The 20,565-nt window shown below is 45.1% G+C and overlaps 1 protein-coding gene across 3 annotated transcripts in view; it reads left to right on the top strand.

Annotated features, from left to right (window-relative positions):
• Window positions 1-259: 259 nt before the first annotated feature.
• The window catches only part of TTC39A (tetratricopeptide repeat domain 39A), an 80,267-nt gene continuing 59,961 nt past the window's right edge, over window positions 260-20,565 (top strand). Inside the window, exon 1 of one of the 3 annotated variants that reach the window (XM_073563661.1) lies at window positions 260-498. In XM_073563661.1, the coding sequence (XP_073419762.1) occupies window positions 476-498 (23 nt within the window). In that variant the 5' untranslated portion in view covers window positions 260-475. Of the gene's footprint in view, window positions 499-554; window positions 609-20,565 lie in introns of those variants that run through there. The other 2 variants (XM_073563660.1, XM_073563662.1) reach the window with 2 other exon arrangements.

Raw genomic sequence — 20,565 nt, 5'->3', positions numbered from 1 at the left:
GCAGAAAATCTGCGGATTTGCCACTATGTTCATTGTATTAGGATGCTCAGGGAAAAAACGCGAAAAATCCGCCCAAAAAAAGCGAAAAAAAATTGTGGATTTCCTTTAGAAGGAGTCTGGTTTTGCTCAGGAAAATTCTGCTTACGTGGGCACATAGCCTTATTACCGATCTGGATTCTCTAGTACATGCAGTGGGAATCGTCTGCGGAGTCGGTGCTCTCTACTGCAGCACCAGCGTGCTGTCACCAAAGGAGCTTGCAATCTATGTGTAAGGATGTGAGTGGCACACAGCTGACGTCTACAGGGCAGGCTGCAGTCTGTATGTCAAGGTAGCTCCCAATCAGAGAGCTGTGAGAGGGCAGAGCTAGCCCTGCCCAAGCCCTTGTGTGTGACAGTCACTCAGTCCTTGCAGCTGTGTATGTGTCTATCCTCTGCGCTCATCTAGAGAGACTGTGCTCAGTGCCAGGCCAGCAGCATGTCCAGAGATACAGGTGGAGGGTGAGTACACTCTCTATATACTGACTGCACTTTCAGCCTCCTCTGTGCCAGCTCCAGCCTCAAGGGCCTGGGAAAAGAAAGCACAGCTGTGCACCCCTCCAGCACACAAGGTGTTAACCCTGATTAATTTCCCTATAGCGATCCGTAATGTCTTCTTAGTTATTAATTTATTGCGTTGCGTAATGATAGAAGCTGCGCTGTATCCCTGAGCGCAAGTTTATGGAGATCCAGTTATATAAACTCCCACATTGGGTAGAAGAGGCTGGAAATGGAAACTAGTCACAAATGTATCTACGAGGAAAGCTGGTATTTAGGACGTGGATCTGTTACCGCAAAGCCCTAAGCAGGCTTGGACTGGCCCACCGGAGAACAGGAGAATTCTCTGGTGGGCCCCTGTACAATATGTCTGCGACCAATGTGCACTGGATGAGTAGATTGCAAGCTCTATGGTCCACAAGGTGGCCATGAAGATATATGTAGGACTGTAATGCATTAAGTAGATTGCAAGCTCTATGGTCCACAAGGTGGCCATGTAGATATATGTAGGACTGTAATGCATTAAGTAGATTGCAAGCTCTATGGTCCACAAGGTGGCCATGTAGATATATGTAGGACTGTAATGCATTAAGTAGATTGCAAGCTCTATGGTCCACAAGGTGGCCATGTAGATATATGTAGGACTGTAATGCATTAAGTAGATTGCAAGCTCTATGGTCCACAAGGCTGCCATGTAGATGTACGTAGTGCCGCTGAGATGGCCGCCTTCACTGTCATGCATTGAGTAGATTGCAAGCTCCGAAGTCGTAAACTCTATAGACAGGAATGAAAGTGTTTGCACTAATCTCTGTGTCCGATGATCACCGTAAATTTGTTTTTTCTGTCCTCTTCAGTCTTTGCAGAAAGTCTAAGAAGGATCTTAGTAATGTACATTGTGGACAATGCAAATACCCAGTTGTATAAATATTTACAGGTTTGGAAACAACGTTGCATCATAATAAATCAGTCTGGTGATTTACCAATGATTGTCTCCAGCGCACGTATATCTGATTTCTTTTAGGCTGTGTGCCCACGTTGCGTTTTTTAAGCGTTTCCGCAGCGCTTTTAGACAAGCGTTTCTGCAGCGGAAACGCTTAAGAAAAGCATCTAATGTAATAGAATGGAAAACGCACATGTTGTGCTAATGGTGTGTTTTTTCTGCTGCTGAAACGCCCTTGCCGAAAAAAACCCCAGCATGTTCATTAATTGTGCGGAATCGCATGCGATTCCGCATACATACACTGTAATTGCAAAAACACATAGGAAAACGCATGTCAAAACTCTTGACAATCGTGTCAAAAACGCGTGTCAAAAAGCGCATGCGTTTTCCCTGGCAAGGGCATGCATTACTGCTCAGGAAAAAAACGCTTGAAAAATGCTATGTGGGCACATAGCCTTAATGTATCTGGAGCTAAGTCTTTGCAAAGTTTGCAACTTAGTTGGATTCTCTCCTTCTTTCACCAGATTTTCCCCTATACAGTCATATGTAAAAGTTTGTGCACCCCTATTAATGTTAATCTTTTTTCTTTATAACAATTTTGGTTTTTGCAACAGCTATTTCAGTTTCATATATCTAATAACTGATGGACTCAGTTATATTTCTGGATTCAAATGAGGTTTATTGTACTAACAGAAAATGTGCAATCTGCATTTAAACAAAATTTGACCGGTGCAAAAGTATGGGCACCCTTATCATTTTCTTGATTTGAACACTCCCAACTACTTTTTACTGACTTCCTGAAGCACTAAATTGGTTTTCTAACCTCATTGAACTTTGAACTTCATAGCCAGGTGTATCAAATCATGAGAAAAGGTATTTAAAGTGGCCACTTGCAAGTAGTTCTCCTATTTGATTCTCCTATGAAGAGTGGCATCATGGGCTCCTCAAAACAACTCTCAAATGATCTGAAAACAAAGATTATTCAACATAGCTTTTCAGGGGAAGGATACAAAAAGTTGTCTCAGAGATTTAACCTGTCAGTTTCCACTGTGAGGAACATAGTAAGGAAATGGAAGAACACAGGTACAGTTCTTGTTAAGCCCAGAAGTGGCAGGCCAAGAAAAATATCAGAAAGGCAGAGAAGAAGAATGGTGAGAACAGTCAAGGACAATCCACAGACCACCTCCAAAGACCTGCAGCATCATCTTGCTGCAGATGGTGTCACTGTGCATCGGTCAACAATACAGCGCACTTTACACAAGGAGAAGCTGTATGGGAGAGTGATGCAAAAGAAGCCGTTTCTGCAAGCACGCCACAAACAGAGTCATCTGAGGTATGCAAAAGCACATTTAGACAAGCCAGTTACATTTTGGAAGAAGGTCCTGTGGACTGATGAAACAAAGATTGAGTTGTTTGGTCATACAAAAAGGCGTTATGCATGCGCTGTATTGTTGACCGATGCACAGTGACACCATCTGCAGCAAGATGAGGCTGCCGGTCTTTGGAGGTGGTCTGTGGATTGTCCTTGACTGTTCTCACCATTCTTCTTCTCTGCCTTTCTGATATTTTTCTTTGCCTGCCACTTCTGGGCTTAACAAGAACTGTACCTGTGTTCTTCCATTTCCTTACTATGTTCCTCACAGTGGAAACTGACAGGATAAATCTCTGAGACAACTTTTTGTATCCTTCCCCTGAAAAGCTATGTTGAATAATCTTTGTTTTCAGATCATTTGAGAGTTGTTTTGAGGAGCCCATGATGCCACTCTTCATAGGAGAATCAAATAGGAGAACTACTTGCAAGTGGCCACTTTAAATACCTTTTCTCATGATTTGATACACCTGGCTATGAAGTTCAAAGCTCAATGAGGTTACAAAACCAATTTAGTGCTTCAGGAAGTCAGTAAAAAGTAGTTAGGAGTGTTCAAATCAAGAAAACGATAAGGGTGCCCATACTTTTGCACCGGTCAAATTTTGTTTAAATGCAGATTGCACATTTTCTGTTAGTACAATAAACCTCATTTGAATCCAGAAATATAACTGAATCCATCAGTTATTAGATATATGAAACTGAAATAGCTGTTGCAAAAAACAAAATTGTTATAAAGAAAAAAGGTTAACATTAATAGGGGTGCCCAAACTTTTACATATGACTGTATAAATTACTTCTACCAACTTTTCGACCTCTTTTATAGCACGCAACTCCTGCATGAGACCCCGGCAGCTCCACATAACTAGGAAGATGCATTATATAATTGTCCTGCGACATATGCTAATTGGCACCGAGGAGTCCGATGGGCGTCCCCAAACCATGTTCCGTGCCTCCTCTGTGCCTGCAGTAGCCGCCTCTCCCGCATTGATTGAGATCACCACACAGCCCATTTCTCCATGGCCGACATATGATTGGTGCAACTTCTGCAGCCGCACAGGGGCCCAAGAGACAATGGGGCCACGACCACCTCAATTGTGCATTATGGTGAGATGTTTGGCTGCAAAGGGCCCATATATTGTTGTTGCATAGGGACCCTTTATTGTCTGTGTCCGCCATTGTGTTCAACTCTTGCGCCTGCACTGTAGGGAACAAGATTTACGCAGGCGCAACTGACTGTGTGGCCGACGTAAGAAATATAATCCACCTCGATTAAGGAGAGGCAGCGAATATTTACAATGAAGAGACTCCAGGAGATGCCCAAGGTCAATGCTGATTAACATCAGAACAATTATAAAAAGTTTTTTCCTACATCTGCAGGGCCGAGGTTGTTGGAGTGCTCTTAAAGAATTATAAAAGTTGGTGGATTCTTTTTTTTTTTCTTAATTCCTTTGTGCTTCAAAGATTCCCCAACAGAGTGTCCTGTTTCAGAAACCTCCAGCAATCAGTTGCAATCTGTACAAGAACCAGCAGTAGGTGTTGAATTCTTCTACAGCACTCCCAGAGGAGAAATGAAGTATTACACAGTTCTCATTCAAATCTATGGCTATGCAGGGTCCTCCAGAGTAAGAGTTGTTCTTAGATTTGAGTTCCTTTAAGAGTTCTAGAGTCTTCATACAGTCATTAAGTATAACTTGTTTTTTTTTTCCTGTGCTTTTTATACTCCAGCAATGCAATTATCCAACTTCAACTGGGCAAAATTGAGTGCACGGCATAAACTACAAGGGATAATGTCCTTTTTATCATGGTCTCGTTAATAACCTACGCTTGGCGCTGTCCTGGTAACAGTTCCTAAGCTGTGCTCTCGTGGCGGTGGGCGTATGTGGGCACACACTTAGGAGTAATATTGTACATAAGCACAGATAATGATGAAAGGAGCTGTAGGGTCATCGGGTGCTGTCATCAGCAAGAGTAAATTGTCTGCGGTGACGAGAGCTTGCAGTGGCTATAATAAAATTTGTACAGCAATGTAAATCACATTTTAATCATTCGATGGTTTCAGAATATATTTTCCCAGCCGAATAAGTAAATGTTACATTAAATGAATAATTTATATTTATAGATATATTTTAGGCAGGACTTAAAAAAATTGTCAAAGTGCTAGGTCTCCATGTTGATAAGTTATATATATACACTTTCAGTGATCAGCTGCGATCTGTTGGAAAACTTGGAAGCAAGTATTTCACCTCTCCACTCACTCCCTCCTAGACCCTTCACAGTCCGGTTTCCGCCCCCTACATTCGACAGAAACTACACTCATCAAAGTGACCAATGACCTTCTGACAGCAAAACGTAATGGTGACCACTCTCTGCTCATTCTTCTCGACCTTTCTGCAGCTTTCGACACTGTTGACCATCCTCTCCTACTCTCTAGGCTCCAGTCACTAGGCATTAAGGACACTGCTCTTTCCTGGTTCTCCTCCTATCTTTCCGACCGCTCCTTCAGTGTTCTGTTTTCTGGCTCCACTTCATCTCCTCTTCCTCTCACTGTTGGGGTACCTCAGGGCTCAGTCCTTGGCCCCCTTCTCTTCTCTCTCTACATGGCCCCAATTGGACAGACCATCAGCAGATTTGGCTTTCAGTACCATCTTTATGCTGATGACACACAACTGTACACATCATCCCCTGACCTTACCCCCGCTGTACTACAGAACGCCACTGACTGTCTGTCTGCAGTCTCCAACATCATGTCTGCTCTCTATCTGAAACTCAACCTCTCCAAAACTGAACTTCTTCTGCTCCCACCATCTACTAACCTCCCTAAATCTGACATTTCCCTCTCTGTGGGTGGCACCATAATAACACCCCGACAGCAGGCACGCTGTCTGGGTGTTATGTTCGACTCCGATCTCTCCTTCACCTCCCATATACAATCTCTTGCCCGCTCGTGCCGCTTACACCTAAAGAACATCTCTAGAATCCGCCCTTTTCTCACCATGGAAACAACAAAAACTCTCACTGTCGCCCTGATCCACTCCCGCCTGGACTACTGTAATGCTCTATTAATTGGCCTCCCTCTCACTCGACTCTCCCCTCTCCAGTCTATCCTTAATGCAGCAGCCAGGGTTGTCCATCTGGCTAATCGTTACTCAGACGCGTCCGCTCTTCGCCAGTCGTTACACTGGCTGCCAATTCATTACAGGGTACAATTCAAAGTACTTGTTCTCACCCACAAAGCTCTCCACAGTGCGGCACCCCCTTACATCTCCTCCCTCATTTCTGTCTATCGGCCTAACCGACCGCTGCGCTCTGCAAATGACTTTCAACTAACCTCTGCCCTAATCCATACCTCCCACTCCCGACTCCAAGACTTCTCCCGTGCTGCGCCAATCCTCTGGAATGCTCTACCCCAAGATATTAGGATCATCCACAATTTGCATAGTTTTAGGCGCTCGCTCAAAACGCATTTGTTCAGAGCGGCCTATCACATTCAGTAATCAAAGTCATGTTATGTTTGTGTGTGTGTAGCCCATTCACTATCTCCATCTAACCCCCACCCCCTGAAGATGGCTGGACCGTCATTGTAAATACATCATTGTATATACAAACCTATGCTTTGTATCTCTCCCACCTCATTGTAGATTGTAAGCTCCACAAGCAGGGTCGTCTTATTTCGCTTTAATTATTGTATTGTTAACGTTGTTACTTATGACTGTTGTGTTTGAAACTGTTCAACTGTAAAGCGCTGCGGAATATGTTGGCGCTATATAAATAAAGATGATTATTATTATTATTATTTCATTTCCCTACAGCACCCCTACTGGTGGAATAAAGTATTACATAACTTCCAATTAAATCAATGGTTTGTCCTAAAAATGGACGTGCAAAGTCCTCCCGACACATTTTGTTATTTCTTTTCACTTTAATAGGAGGAGAAACCTCTGTTTTGATAACTCCTTTAAAATCAGTTATACAGGTGTCCTGATAAGATGTGACCCTGAGGACAGCGGCCCTGTCTGTATAGCACGGATTGTAGATTTTTACATGCTTGTCTCTGGAGATACACACATAACTTGGCATAGATACATAGTTCCTACATTCTCAGAGTTAAAGGGAATCTGTCCTTAGGCTTTTTTCACTTAATCTGAAAGCGGTATAATGTAGAGCCAGAGACCCTGATTCTAGCGTTGTGTCTCTTACTGGGCTACTTGCTTTAGTTTTGATAAAATCACAGTTTTATCCACAGGAAATTATCACTAGAGGACTAGTACACCTGCTGCCATATGGTCCTCCATATTCATGAGCTCTGTATTACCCCACCCCTACCACTGTCTGGCAGCTTTTTGCCTATGCACAGTGAACACAGAAAGCTGCCAGTCAGCAGTGTAGGCAGGGTTAAATACCTCTCGGCATTCAGAGAACTGGCTGAGAAAAATTTTATCAAAACAAGCAGCCCAGTAAGTGATACATCGCTGGAATTAGGGTCTCTGTCCCTACATCATGCTGCTCTCAGATAGGGTAGCAAAAACCTGCTGACAGATTCCCTGAATGTGAAAATCTTAGCAATTAGTGCACATAAAAGTAGGAAGGTGTATATTCTGCGGTTTTCCATAATGCTAATGTAGCAGAGCTGAATTTGTCACTTACTCATTACGCTCAACCACCTTTTGTAATGGCATCAATTCTGACTTTACCGGCTGCCCACACACCACACACTGCTGATAGTGAGATCAATACTGATTAGATGATTTCTGGATGTGTAGGTGAATGCATTAGCTGTGTACACACTGATATGTCCACATGAGAAGCAATACATAAGATGCTGCTGCATCCTCATATCTCCATAATCCCTTCAGAGGGACCCCGGTATCTGCTCTCCACATATGGCTTTGCCCCAATAGAGTCCATAATCTCTGCACCCACAACAGTGAATCTTTTCATCAAATTCATCGATAAGTTTGGTAATATGGCACAATGGTTGACCTGTTATGGTCGACTCAACTTTACCAGGAAATGTAAGTACAGTGATGCTCCCGACTTTATGTATGTTTGCATTAGGATTAACCTTTGTCCATTTCTGCTTACAAGATGCAAGAAAAAAAAAGAAAAGCAAATAATGTCAGATCCTTCTAGAGCTCACAAACAGGTGATTGGCAAGTTATAAGAAAGTGACCGACAGAAAAATAACGATTAGAGTCAACTCTAGGATCCTCCGATATCCGTTCACTTAAGTATTGACAAATGTGGAAAAATGTCCACTGACAAAAGAGCAGTGAAAAAAAGAGCACGGAGGGTGAAGAGTTATGCATTCACCTATTTGTGTTTAGAAACTGAGAGTCTATCGCCTTGTAGAGAGATGTTTTCAGTGAGTGAGGAGTTATAATGGCCTTTTATGTTTATCATGGCAATGAGTCATTTTGGTTATACAATAAAAAGTGAAAAAGTCAAATGAGATGAATTCTTTTTATAAGCAAGGTGTGATCCCGATGTGATCCTGAGCCAGGAAAAACGTTATGAAGTGGGAATAGTGTGAGCAGATGGATATTAGATAGATAATAGATATTAATTAGATGGAAAATAGATAATATATAGATATTAAGTAGATAGATAATAGATAGATAATCAATAATAGATAGATAGATAATATATAGATATTTGATAGATAATAAATAGATGATATATAGATAGATAAAAAAAAAGAGATGGCTAGATTAGACAGACAAGAAATATATATATATATACAGTAATTTTCACCAAAACCTCTTACATACAAAAATTCCAAAAATGGGGGGCTGCATTCCAAAGTGAAATAATGAAAAAACTTATTTTAATCAACAAATTGCAACATTTCAGCTCAAAATTGCAGAGACTGTAGAAATGTTCTACCATTTTGAGCCAAAACGTCGTGCTGATTTAAAATCTATTTTTTTTTTATTATCTGACTTTGCAGTGGTGCCCACATTTCTTGGAATTTTTGTACATAGAAATAAGTAGATAAATAAGAAAGAGATACATATACAGTGGGTACGGAAAGTATTCAAACCCCTTTAAATTTTTCACACTTTGTTTCATTGCAGCCATTTGGTAAATTCAAAAAAGTTCATTTTTCCTCATTAATGTGCACTCTGCACCCCATCTTGACTGAAAAAAACAGAAATGTAGAAATTTTTGCAAATTTATTAAAAAAGAAAAACCGAAATATCACATGGTCATAAGTATTCAGACCCTTTGCTCAGACACTCATATGTAAGTCACATGCTGTTCATTTCCTTGTGATCCTCCTTGAGATGGTTCTACTCCTTCATTGGAGTCCAGCTGTGTTTAATTAAACTGATAGGACTTTATTTGTAAAGGCGCACACCTGTCTATATAAGACCTCACAGTGCATGTCAGACCAAATGAGAATCATGAGGTCAAAGGAACTGGCCAAGGAGCTCAGAGACAGAATTGTGGCAAGGCACAGATCTGGCCAAGGTTACAGAAGAATTTCTGCAGTACTCAAGGTTCCTAAGAGCACAGTGGCCTCCATAATCCTTATATGGAAGAAGTTTGGGACCAAGAGAAGTCTTCCTACACCTGGCCGTCCAGCCAAACTGAGCAATCGTGGGAGAAGAGTCTTGGTGAGAGAGGTAAAAAAGAACCCCAAGATCACTGTGGCTGAGCTCCACAGATACAGTAGGGAGATGGGAGAAAGTTCCACAAAGTCAACTATCACTGCAGCCCTCCAGCAGTCGGGCCTTTATGGCAAAGTGGCCCGACGGAAGCCTCTCCTCAGTGCAAGACATATGAAAGCTTGCATAGAGTTTACTAAAAAACACAAGAAGGACTCCCAGACTATGAGAAATAATATTCTCTGGTCTGATGAGACAAAGATAGAACTTTTTGGTGATAATTCTAAGCAGTATGTGTGGAGTAAACCAGGCACTGCTCATCACCTGCCCAATACAATCCCAACAGTGAAACATGGTGGTGGCAGCATCATGCTATAGGGATGTTTTTCAGCTACAGGGACAGTACGACTGGTTGCAATTGAAGGAAACATGAATGCAGCCAAGTACAGAGAAATCCTGGATGACAACCTCTTCCAGAGTGCTCTGGACCTCAGACTTGGCAGAAGGTTCACCTTCCAACAAGACAATGACCCTAAGCACACAGCTAAAATAACAAAGGAGAGACATCAGAACAACTCTGTGACCATTCTTGACTGGCCCAGCCAGAGCCCTGACCTAAACCCAACTGAGCATCTCTGGAGAGACCTGGAAATGGCTGTCCACCAACGTTCACCATCCAACCTGAAGGAACTGGAGAGGATCCGTAAGGAAGAATGGCAGAGGATCCCCAAATCCAGGTGTGAAAAACTTGATGCATCATTCCCAAGAAGACTCATGGCTGTATTAGCTCAAAAGGTGCGTCTACTCAACACTGAGCAAAGGGTCTGAATACTTTCCATAACTACTGTAGGTAGATAATATGCCATGGGTAGATGAAATACAGTTTTTACTACAGCATCTATGATCTTTAGAACACAATCCACGTCATATTCATCAGACTTCCAGTATCAGTGTAGTCAATCAATAATTCCTGGTGAGACCAGTAGTTCCACAAGCGATCACCTCCAACAATATTGCCACGAATTTTCCCTTAGGCCGGGATCACACACAGCGAGATACGGCCGAGTCTCGCAGGTTAAAACCAAGCTCTGGCGCCGGCACTCCGGAGCGGAGCGTGCAGCCGCACAGCAATACATTGAGCTGCACGCTCCACTCCGGAGTGCCGGTGCCAGAGCTTGGTTTTAACCTGCGAGACTCGGCCGTATCTCGCTGTAGTGTGACTCCGGCCTAAGAGAACAAGCGGACATCGAGCAGCTCTGTCGCACATCGAGCTTGTAATTAGGATTTCTTCTAATCACAGTTTGGAGCTGGTTTTCCTGCAGAGCTGCTCGATGTCCGGTTGTTCTCTAAGGGGAAACTCGTGGTAATATTGTTGGAGGTGTTCGCTTGTGGAACTACTGGTCTCAGCAGCAATTATAGCAACATCATTGATTGAATACTCCGATGCTTTATATCTGTAAAGTGGGGGCCGACTCCATATTAATGTGTATGGATGTAGAATGGCAGGTCAGGGAAGCTCCTGGGGTGTAATGTGGAGGGGGCACATAATTTGTCCATATAGTGAATATTATACGGACCAGACTGTACTTTTCAGGGGAGATCGCTCAGTGATGTGCTTGGTTTTTCCTATTATTTCGGGTTGGATCGGCACAGCCTGGATCTGTTTTTTGGCCTCCATAGAAGACCTGCTGTTTGTGTCGCTGCCAGGTGATACGTAGGTAACAGACAATATTGAATTTTGGGGATCTGATTCTTAGACACTTCCCTCTGGCGCTGGTTCACGACTTTGGGATAAGTACATATTATCTTTCTTACGTGTTTGCACACTTGATTTCACCGCAGATAACATATTTCTGGCCTGATCTCATTAGTAAAGCCAATCCTGGGCAAACAGGTGCCAGTGTGTGGCTTCTTCCGTACAGCCCTAAGTGCCGCGGCACTCCAGATCATTCTCATCTACCGGCAATCAGGGAGCCGCAGTCCGTCAGCTCAGTATGAGACACACAATGTATGTGATCGCAATTAAAGAAACCACCGTGGAAAAGTCTTATTTATGAAATATCTGTTTTGTGTACACAGCTCCTATGCAGACCTATGTGTCCTCCATGGTTACAGACTAATAATTAATAATTTTCAGATGATAAATTAATCCCATGGATTTGCATTCCCGAGAAAATCCTCCATTCATTTTATCTCTGAACAAAGAAAACAAAAAATATAAAATTGTTTTCTACTTATAGAAACCCCCTGTTAACAAAACAAACTGTGCTCTACTCACCCTCCCTGGGTTCAGTGGTAAGTCTCCCCCTGCTGCTCCCAGTGTCTGATATTATCTGCAGTCAACAGCACTGCAGCCAATCACTGAGCCCAGCAACTCTGTCCACTCACTGTTCGCTCACTGATTGGCTGCAGCGCTTTCAGTACTCATTTATTATTGATTAAAGTCTTTTTCCTGTTTCACAAAACCCTATCACTCCAGCTAGATTTTGTTTTAAAGAAATGAACTGTTCTTTGCACACCCTACCCTGGTCCAGCGCTCAGTCTCCACCATTGCTCCCACTGTCTGTTATTGTCTGCAGCGCTGACGTCATGTCATTAGTCCTGCAGACGATCACTGAGTTTATAACCTCTGAGTTGCTCATGCCTTTAACTTGGGCAGAAGCTGAAGTCACTGATTGGCTGCAGCGCTTTTGACGTGACATCAGTTCTGCAAACAATAACAGACACCAGGAGCTGCGGTGGAGATTTAGCTTTGGACCTGATGAGGGAGAATAGAGCTCACATTTTTTTTTTTTTTAAATAAACTTCTGCCTGGGGACAGGGTTTGCTGATGACAGATCTGTGATTCTTATGACTTTCTGTTGGAGCACATCATGGTGGTCTTGGACTATGTTTATTCTGATTTTTTTTTTTAGATGATTAAAAGAAACAAGCTTTTCAATGCCAATTGAGGAAGTGCTCCTTTTTGGAGCATTGAAGGCTTTTGGAAGAGTTTTCTTGCAGCCATTTTGTTGGGCAGTGACTAGTTTTGGAGCAGATTCTATTAGGATCTTTTTTTTAAAAAACTGACGTAAACTTTATTTTTTCCCCCCCGCCACTTTTTCAAAACTTTTCAGAAAAACATACTGTACATGAAAAAAAAACAGCCGAATTGAGTTCCCATAGTAATTAAATACGTTTTCCAAGCTGAGCAGAAATCTCTGCAGTCAATTTGCGACAGTGCCCACTGGGCGCACAGAAAGGATTCCGCTCCATCTCCACCGCGAGTGGGTGATCCCGTGCCGTCTAGATTGTCATCTGCTTCTTTCAACAGGGCTACTGAAAGAATCGGATGACAATCTAGTTGGCATATGACTAAGTCTATGAAAATCACATATTTGCAGTCCACTCGTTCTGCAGATAGAGGGGAATCCTGACAGTGTATGTATTGCACACTGTCCCTGTTTGGCAATCTCAGTCACCTAGATTCACTGCAGAAATTTCTGCTCACCTTGGAAAAGCCCTTTAAGAAGACGAGTTATCCAGGTGTTTTTGAAGTGTTTTTTTGAGAAGGATTTTGGAGCTACAAAGTACATAAAGGTTCAAAAAAGGAAAAAACACAAAAAAAGTAAAATCCTTGATGACTGCAATGGATTTTTTATACACCGCACTTCAAGTTTAAGAACTATATAAGTGATGATGATAAAGCAGACAAGTGATCAGCTATATTTCAGAAATGTCACTTTTTATGTCTCGCCATCATCTTACTTCGCTTAGAATATTGGTACACAATGAGAGGGATCCTGTGATGTCAGGTGACGCCTCATTAGGGCCCGATTATACATGCATGTTAAATAGCATTGACATTTCTTCAGATACAAACAGGATCTTCAGGTGACACGATGTTTGCTAAATTTACAGTCGTTTTACAAGATAATTTCAACGCGCAAAAGAATGTGCAGGCTACCTCTGCAACCCCTGTAGCTATGCCATGGAAGCTCCTGTATTTGACTTGGGGGCAGTAAAAAGTTATAATTCCTCATAACTTCAGTTCACATAAAACCGCCATATAGCGCCAAGATAATATACCAAAATATAGAAAAAAAAAATAAAATGCAGTATTCAAATAATTCCACTATATGTTACCAAAAAGTATGTAGAAAACAAATAATTTCACCAAATAATATGCAGTATTGACATAATACTGCCAAATAGTAGGCAAATAATATGCAGTAGTAAAATAATGCCGTCATACAGAATTCAAATTATATGCAGTAGTCAAATAATATCACCATATACTGCACACATAGTATGCATTGTTCAAATAATATCAGAATATAGTTCTCAACAAATATCCACTATTGACATAATACTGCCATTTAGTGGCCAAATAATATACAGTAGTAAATTAATGCCATCATACAACATCCAAATAATAGGCTGTAGTCAAATAATACCACTATATAGTGTAGATGTAATATTCAGTATTGAAATTATACTCACATGTAGTGTCCTTATAATATGCAGTATTGAAATATTTCCACTATATATTACCAAGACAATATGTGGAATTCAATTAACATCACCATATATGGTAGTTCTCAACTTATATGTTGTATTGGCATAATACTGCCATATTATGGCCAAATAATATGCAGCGGTAACATAATACCGTCATACAACATCCAAATAATATGCAATAGTCAAATAATATCACCATATAATGCTCACATAATATGTAGTTATCAAATAATAATGCTACATGGTGCCCGCCCAAATAATATACAAGTTTCAGATTGGAAGTTTGTAAAAATGAATGCTTAGGAGCGATCTTATTACATTGTGTGACGGCCAGGAAGGTTACGTCCGAGAGTGGACCCCCTGGATCGCGGCACTGGAGTTCCCGGGGGTGAGCGCGCCAGGTGGTGCCGACCCCTATACAGGGGCCGTTAAGGGCAGACGCTCGGAAGACAGATACGGCGACTGCTAGAACCAAGAGGGGCGGCTCAAAGGACTGAGTGAGAGGTTCAGGACGGAGAACGGAATGCAGGACGGAGTAGGAAGTACAGGAGTACAGGACGGAGACACGGAGTACAGGACTGGGCACTGGAGTATAGGACGGAGACACGGAGTACAGGACTGGGTACTGGAGTACAGGACAGAGACACGGAGTACAGGACTGGGCACTGGAGTACGGGACGGAGACATGGAGTACAGGACTGGGCACTGGAGTATAGGACGGAGACACGGAGTACAGGACTGGGCACTGGAGTATAGGACGGAGACACGGAGTACAGGACTGGGTACTGGAGTACAGGACGGAGACACGGAGTACAGGACTGGGCACTGGAGTACGGGACGGAGACATGGAGTACAGGACTGGGCACTGGAGTATAGGACGGAGACACGGAGTACAGGACTGGGCACTGGACTACAGGACGGAGACACAGAGTACAGGACTAGAAACAGAGTGTGAAGGGGGAAACCCCTAAACACTTTGCCAGGATACCGCAAGGAAAAGGCACACGATAATCAGGCATCTCCACCATGCTGGGACGGCGGCTACCACCGCCGACGTGACAGTACCCCCCATTTACGTCTCCCTCCCCTGAGGTTGGACAAAAACTTCCTTAAAAGAAGAGGAGCATTAACATTCTCCTTAGGTTCCCAGGACCTCTCCTCAGGACCAAAACCCTTCCAATCAATGAGGAAGAGGGTACGCCCCCGAACTTTTTTCATTGCAAGAATTTCTTTTACCTCAAAGATGTTATCGGCCCCTAGTGGCTGAGGGGAAGGAGGTGGGACTGAGCGATACCGATTCAGAACAACAGGTTTAAGGAGCGAGACATGGAAGGCGTTAGGGACCCGAAGCGAAGCCGGCAACCTCAATTTATAAGCCACGTTGTTAATGCGTCCCAGAACCTCGAACGGGCCGATGTACCGAGGACCCAGTTTCTAAGAAGGTATCATCAAGCGGATATGCTTAGTTGACAGCCAGACTTTGTCGCCAGGTTGGTATGGCGGAAGATCCCTGCACCTCTTGTCTGCATGTCTCTTAATCCGGATACTGGATCTTTCAAGTGCCTCTCTGGTCTCCCTCCAGACTTGATAAAATTGGGTGGCGAGGGCATCTGCTGCGGGAACACCAGAAGGCGTAGAAAGAGGTAGTGGAACACCAGGGTTCTGGCCAGAAACCACGAAAACGGCGTTTTATTGGTGGACTCATTAGGATGGTTGTTGTGGGCGAATTCTGCCCATAGCAACAGGGACACCCAATTGTCTTGATGGGCGTTAGAGAAGTGACGCAGGTAGGTTGCTAATACCTGATTGATCCGTTCCAATTGCTCATTAGACTGAGGATGATACGCAGAAGAAAAGTCCAGAGATATACCCATGAGTTTGCTGAGTGCCCTCCAAAAACGGGAGGTAAACTGGACCCCTCGATCGGAGACAATTCATTGAGGGAGTCCGTGAAGCCAAAGATCTGGTGTATGAAGACCTTGGCCAGCTCAGATGCCGTAGGTAATCCGGGCAGCGGGATGAAATGGGCCATCTTGGAAAAGCGATCAACCACTGCTAAGATGGTAGTGCACCCGGAAGAGCGCGGTAGATCGGTAATGAAATCCATACCAATCTGTCGCCAAGGGACCTCAGGTGGAGGCAGAGGGTGAAGCAGACCGGACGGCAGACTTCTTGGTACTTTATTCAGAGCACAAGTCGTGCAGGAGGCTATGAAATCTGTCACATCTTGGCGAAGGGAAGGCCACCAATAGTAGCGTGACAGAAGGCTGAGGGTTTTCTTGACCCCGACGTGACCCGCAATCTTGGAGGAAAGCCCCCAGTCTAAGACTTCCGACCTTTTATTCTGTGGGACGAAGGTCTTGCCTGGCGGAATGGGGGAGAGCGTCACGGGCGCCACGGTGATAACTTTGGCGGGCTCAATGATGTGAGAAGAAACCTCCTCAGCCTCAGGTGACTGTAGGGACCTGGATAGAGCATCTGCCTTGATGTTTCTGTCCCCAGGTCGAAAATGAAGTTTGAAGTCAAACCGGGAGAAGTATAGCGACCACCTGGCTTGCCTGGCGTTGGGCCTTTGCGCAGACTGAAGATACGCCAAATTCTTGTGGTCCGTGAAGATTATGAATGGATGGACTGCCCCCTCTAAAAGATACCGCCACTCCTCCAAAGCCATCTTAATGGCTAGTAATTCCCGGTCTCCAATTGAATAGTTGCATTCTGCGGGAGAGAATGATTTAGAGAAGTACCCACAAGGTACCACTTGACCAGAAGTTGTCCGCTGAGAAAGGACCGCTCCCGCACCAGTAGAGGAGGCATCCACCTCCAGGATGAAGGGCCTATTGACTAACGGCCGGTGTAAAATCGGAGCGGTAGCAAAGGACCATTTCAAGACAAGAAAGGTCTCTTCAGCCTCGGGAGTCCAGACATTTGATTTGGTCCCTTTCCAGGTCAAGGCAGAGATGGGCTTGGTCACAGAGGAAAAGAAGGGAATGAACTGTCTGTAATAGTTCGCGAAACCCAGGAACCATTGGATGGCTTTTACTCCAACCGGATGTGGCCATTTGAGCACAGCAGACAATTTTTCGGGGTCCATCTTCACTCCGGAGTCCGTGATGATATACCCTAGGAAGGGCAATGAGGTTTGCTCGAACAGACATTTTTCTAATTTTGCGTAGAGTCTGTTCTCCCGTAGACATTGCAGAACCAGGCGAACACTCTTTCTGTGAGTGGATAAGTCAGATGAAAAGATGAGTATGTCATCTAGATACACGACGACATATGAGTAGAGTAGGTCTCGAAAGATCTCATTAACGAACTCCTGGAACACCGCCGGGGCATTACAGAGGCCAAAAGGCATAACCAAATAATCGTAATGGCCGTCTCGAGTATTGAAGGTCGTCTTCCATTCATCCCCGGCACGGATTCGGATCAAGTTATAGGCTCCTCGCAGATCCAATTTGGTAAAGATCCAGGCCCCTCTCAAGCGGTCAAAGAGTTCTGGGATCAGCGGAAGGGGATACCTATTTTTGACTGTGATACTGTTCAGGCCTCGGTAGTCAATACACGGCCGAAGGGATCCATCTTTCTTCCAAACGAAAAAGAACCCAGCTCCAGCAGGGGAGGATGACTTCCGAATAAAACCCCGAGCCAAGTTTTCCTGGATATATTCGGACATGGTCGCGGTTTCTGCCGGAGACAGAGGATAAATTCTTCCCCTGGGAGGAATCGCTCATGGCATCAGCTCAATTGGGCAATTGTAGGCACGATGCGGCGGCAGTGTCTCAGCCTCCTTTTTGCTGAAGATGTCGGCGTACAAGTGGTAAGCCGTAGGAAGCCCAGGAAGATCGGTAGGAACTTGCTGCGGACTTGGGCGAGATACCGGCAACAGACAACGTTCATGGCAGAAGTGTCCCCAGCGGAGGATCTCCCTGGAACGCCAGTCTAGAACGGGCTCATGTAGACGAAGCCAGGGTAAGCCGAGGAGGACGGCGTGGGACAAACTAGGCAAAACATAAAAGGCGATTTTTTTTTTTCTCGGTGAAGAGCTCAAACTTGTATCTCCACCTCGACAGTGACCATGGTGATGGGTTCAGGTAGTGGTTTGCCATCCACGGAGGCGATGGAACGTGGATTCTCTAGCGTAATAGCCGGAATCCGGAACTGGTCCACTTCTTTGAACCGGATGAAGTTACCAGCCGCACACGAGTCCACATACGCCTCCACAGATCTGCGCTCCCGACCTAAAACAATTAAAGCCGAAATGGTAAGGGGCAGAGAGGAATCGGTATCACCTAGGGAGGCCTCTCTTACCTGGCCTAGGCGGAGGCGTTTCCCGGCCGCACAGGGCAAGTACGCACAAAATGATTGGCTCCACCACAATAAAGGCATAGGCCCTGCGTCCTTCTCTCCCTGCGTTCTTGCTCGGACAACTTTACTCGGTCCACTTGCATGGGCTCGGGATTGGAATTACTAGAAGACGCCGGGGAGTGGGGAATGGGCGCTTGGTATAGCCTAAAAGATTTCTTCTCCCTAACTGACTCCCGGGTGCGTTCCTGAAACCCTAAATCTATACGGGTAGCAAGGGATATAAGATCCTCCAGAGTGGTAGGGGTGTCTCGGCCGGCAAGCTCATCTTTTATTTTACCGGAGAGTCCCCTCCAAAAGGCCCCAACCAAAGCCTCATTATTCCACCCCAGTTCCGAGGACAGTGTCCGGAAGTGGATGGCGTACTGTCCTACGGTGAGAGAACCTTGGCGAAGATTAAAAGGAGCCTCAGTGGTGGAGGCCACCCGGCCAAGCTCATCAAATACCCTGCGAAAGGTATCTAGAAAGTTGTGGATGCTTGATACCACCAGGTCATCTCTTTCCCACAGGGGATTTACCCACGCTAAGTTCTCCCCCTCAAGATGGGACACAATGAAAGCTACCTTGGCTCGATCAGAGGGGTATTTCTGAGGCAGGAGCTCAAAGTCAAGCGGCACTGGTTTAAAAACCCCCGACACAACTTGGGGTCGCCATTAAACCTGGGAGGTTTCCCCAAGCATGGAGGCGGATGGGATACGGGATCCCGAGGTAGAGCTGAAGTGGCAGCAGAGGATTGTAGGGACTGGAGTCGGTCATCCACGGACGCCATGTAGCTCAGAATATGGGACTGGGTGTCACGCTGCTGCGCGAGCTCCTGCTGGAGTCCCACTAGCAACGGGGCGTTCCCCGGATCAGTAGTCAGTAGGGCGGAAAGGCGGGTGTCCATGGATTTCATAATGGACATTATTCTGGCTTGATTCTCGCGTAGAAAGAGCAATTCTTTCTGGGTGGCCGCCGAGGCGCTAGCAGGGTCCATGGCCTGATTATACTGTGACGGCCAGGAAGGTTACGTCCGAGAGTGGACCCTCTGGATCGCGGCACTGGAGCTCCCGGGGGTGAGCGCGCCAGGTGGTGCCGAACCCTATACAGGGGCCGTTAGGGGCAGACCCTCAGAAGACAGATCCCGCAACTGCTAGAACCAAGAGGTGCGGCTCAAAGGACTGAGTGAGAGGTACAGGACGGAGAACGGAATGCAGGACGGAGTAGGAAGTACAGAACGAAGTACAGGACGGAGACACGGAGTACAGGACTGGGCACTGGAGTATAGGACGGAGACACGGAGTACAGGACTGGGTACTGGAGTACAGGACGGAGACACGAAGTACAGGACTGGGCACTGGAGTACAGGACGGAGACACGGAGTACAGGACTGAGATAAGGAGTACCAGACTAGAAACAGAGTGTGAAGGGGAAACCCCTAAACACTTGGCCAGGATACCGCAAAAAAAAAAGGCACACGATAATCAGGCGTCTCCACCATGCTGGAGACGCCTGATATACCCCATGCTGCTGGCTGATTGGGCGCTCAGGCTCCTGGACGGGCGCTGCAGGGTTAAGAGACCTGCAGAGCGCGCGCCCGCGGCCTAAGGCACCCGCATGAGACAGGCACGCGCCGGCCTGATGAGAACGAGGAGGAGGCGGGCACAGTGCGGCGTGGGGAGCGCCGGTGAGTATAGGCGGCGGCGGGCCCCGCCGCTGCTGGGACGGTGGCGGCTACCACCGCCGACGTGACACATTGTACAAATATACGAGGGAACAGTACAGAGATCTTTCTAATGAGTATTTTACACCTAGGCCTTCATGGTTACAAGGGGACATCCTCAACATCTAGAGGGGTGAAGGTTTAATCAGAAACACAGATACAGATTCTCTACTGTTAGAGCAGTGAGACTATGGATTCTCTACTGTCAGAGCAGTGAGGCTATGGATTCTCTACGGTCAGAGCAGTGAGGCTATGGATTCTCTACTGTCAGAGCAGTGAGGCTATGGATTCTCTACTGTCAGAGCAGTGAGACTATGGATTCTCTACTGTAAGAGCAGTGAGACTATGGATTCTCTACTGTCAGAGCAGTGAGGCTATGGATTCTCTACTGTCAGAGCAGTGAGGCTATGGATTCTCTACTGTCAGAGTAGTGAGACTAGGGATTCTCTACTGTCAGAGCAGTGAGGCTATGAATTCTCTACTGTCAGAGCAGTGAGGCTATGGATTCTCTACTGTCAGAGCAGTGAGGCTATGGATTCTCTACTGTAAG

This window comes from Dendrobates tinctorius, unplaced genomic scaffold (genome assembly GCF_039654945.1).
Source record: "Dendrobates tinctorius isolate UK_male_01 unplaced genomic scaffold, ASM3965494v1 ptg000396l, whole genome shotgun sequence".
NCBI classification, from domain to species: domain Eukaryota; kingdom Metazoa; phylum Chordata; class Amphibia; order Anura; family Dendrobatidae; genus Dendrobates; species Dendrobates tinctorius.
This window is presented reverse-complemented; position numbering and strand designations above follow the sequence as displayed.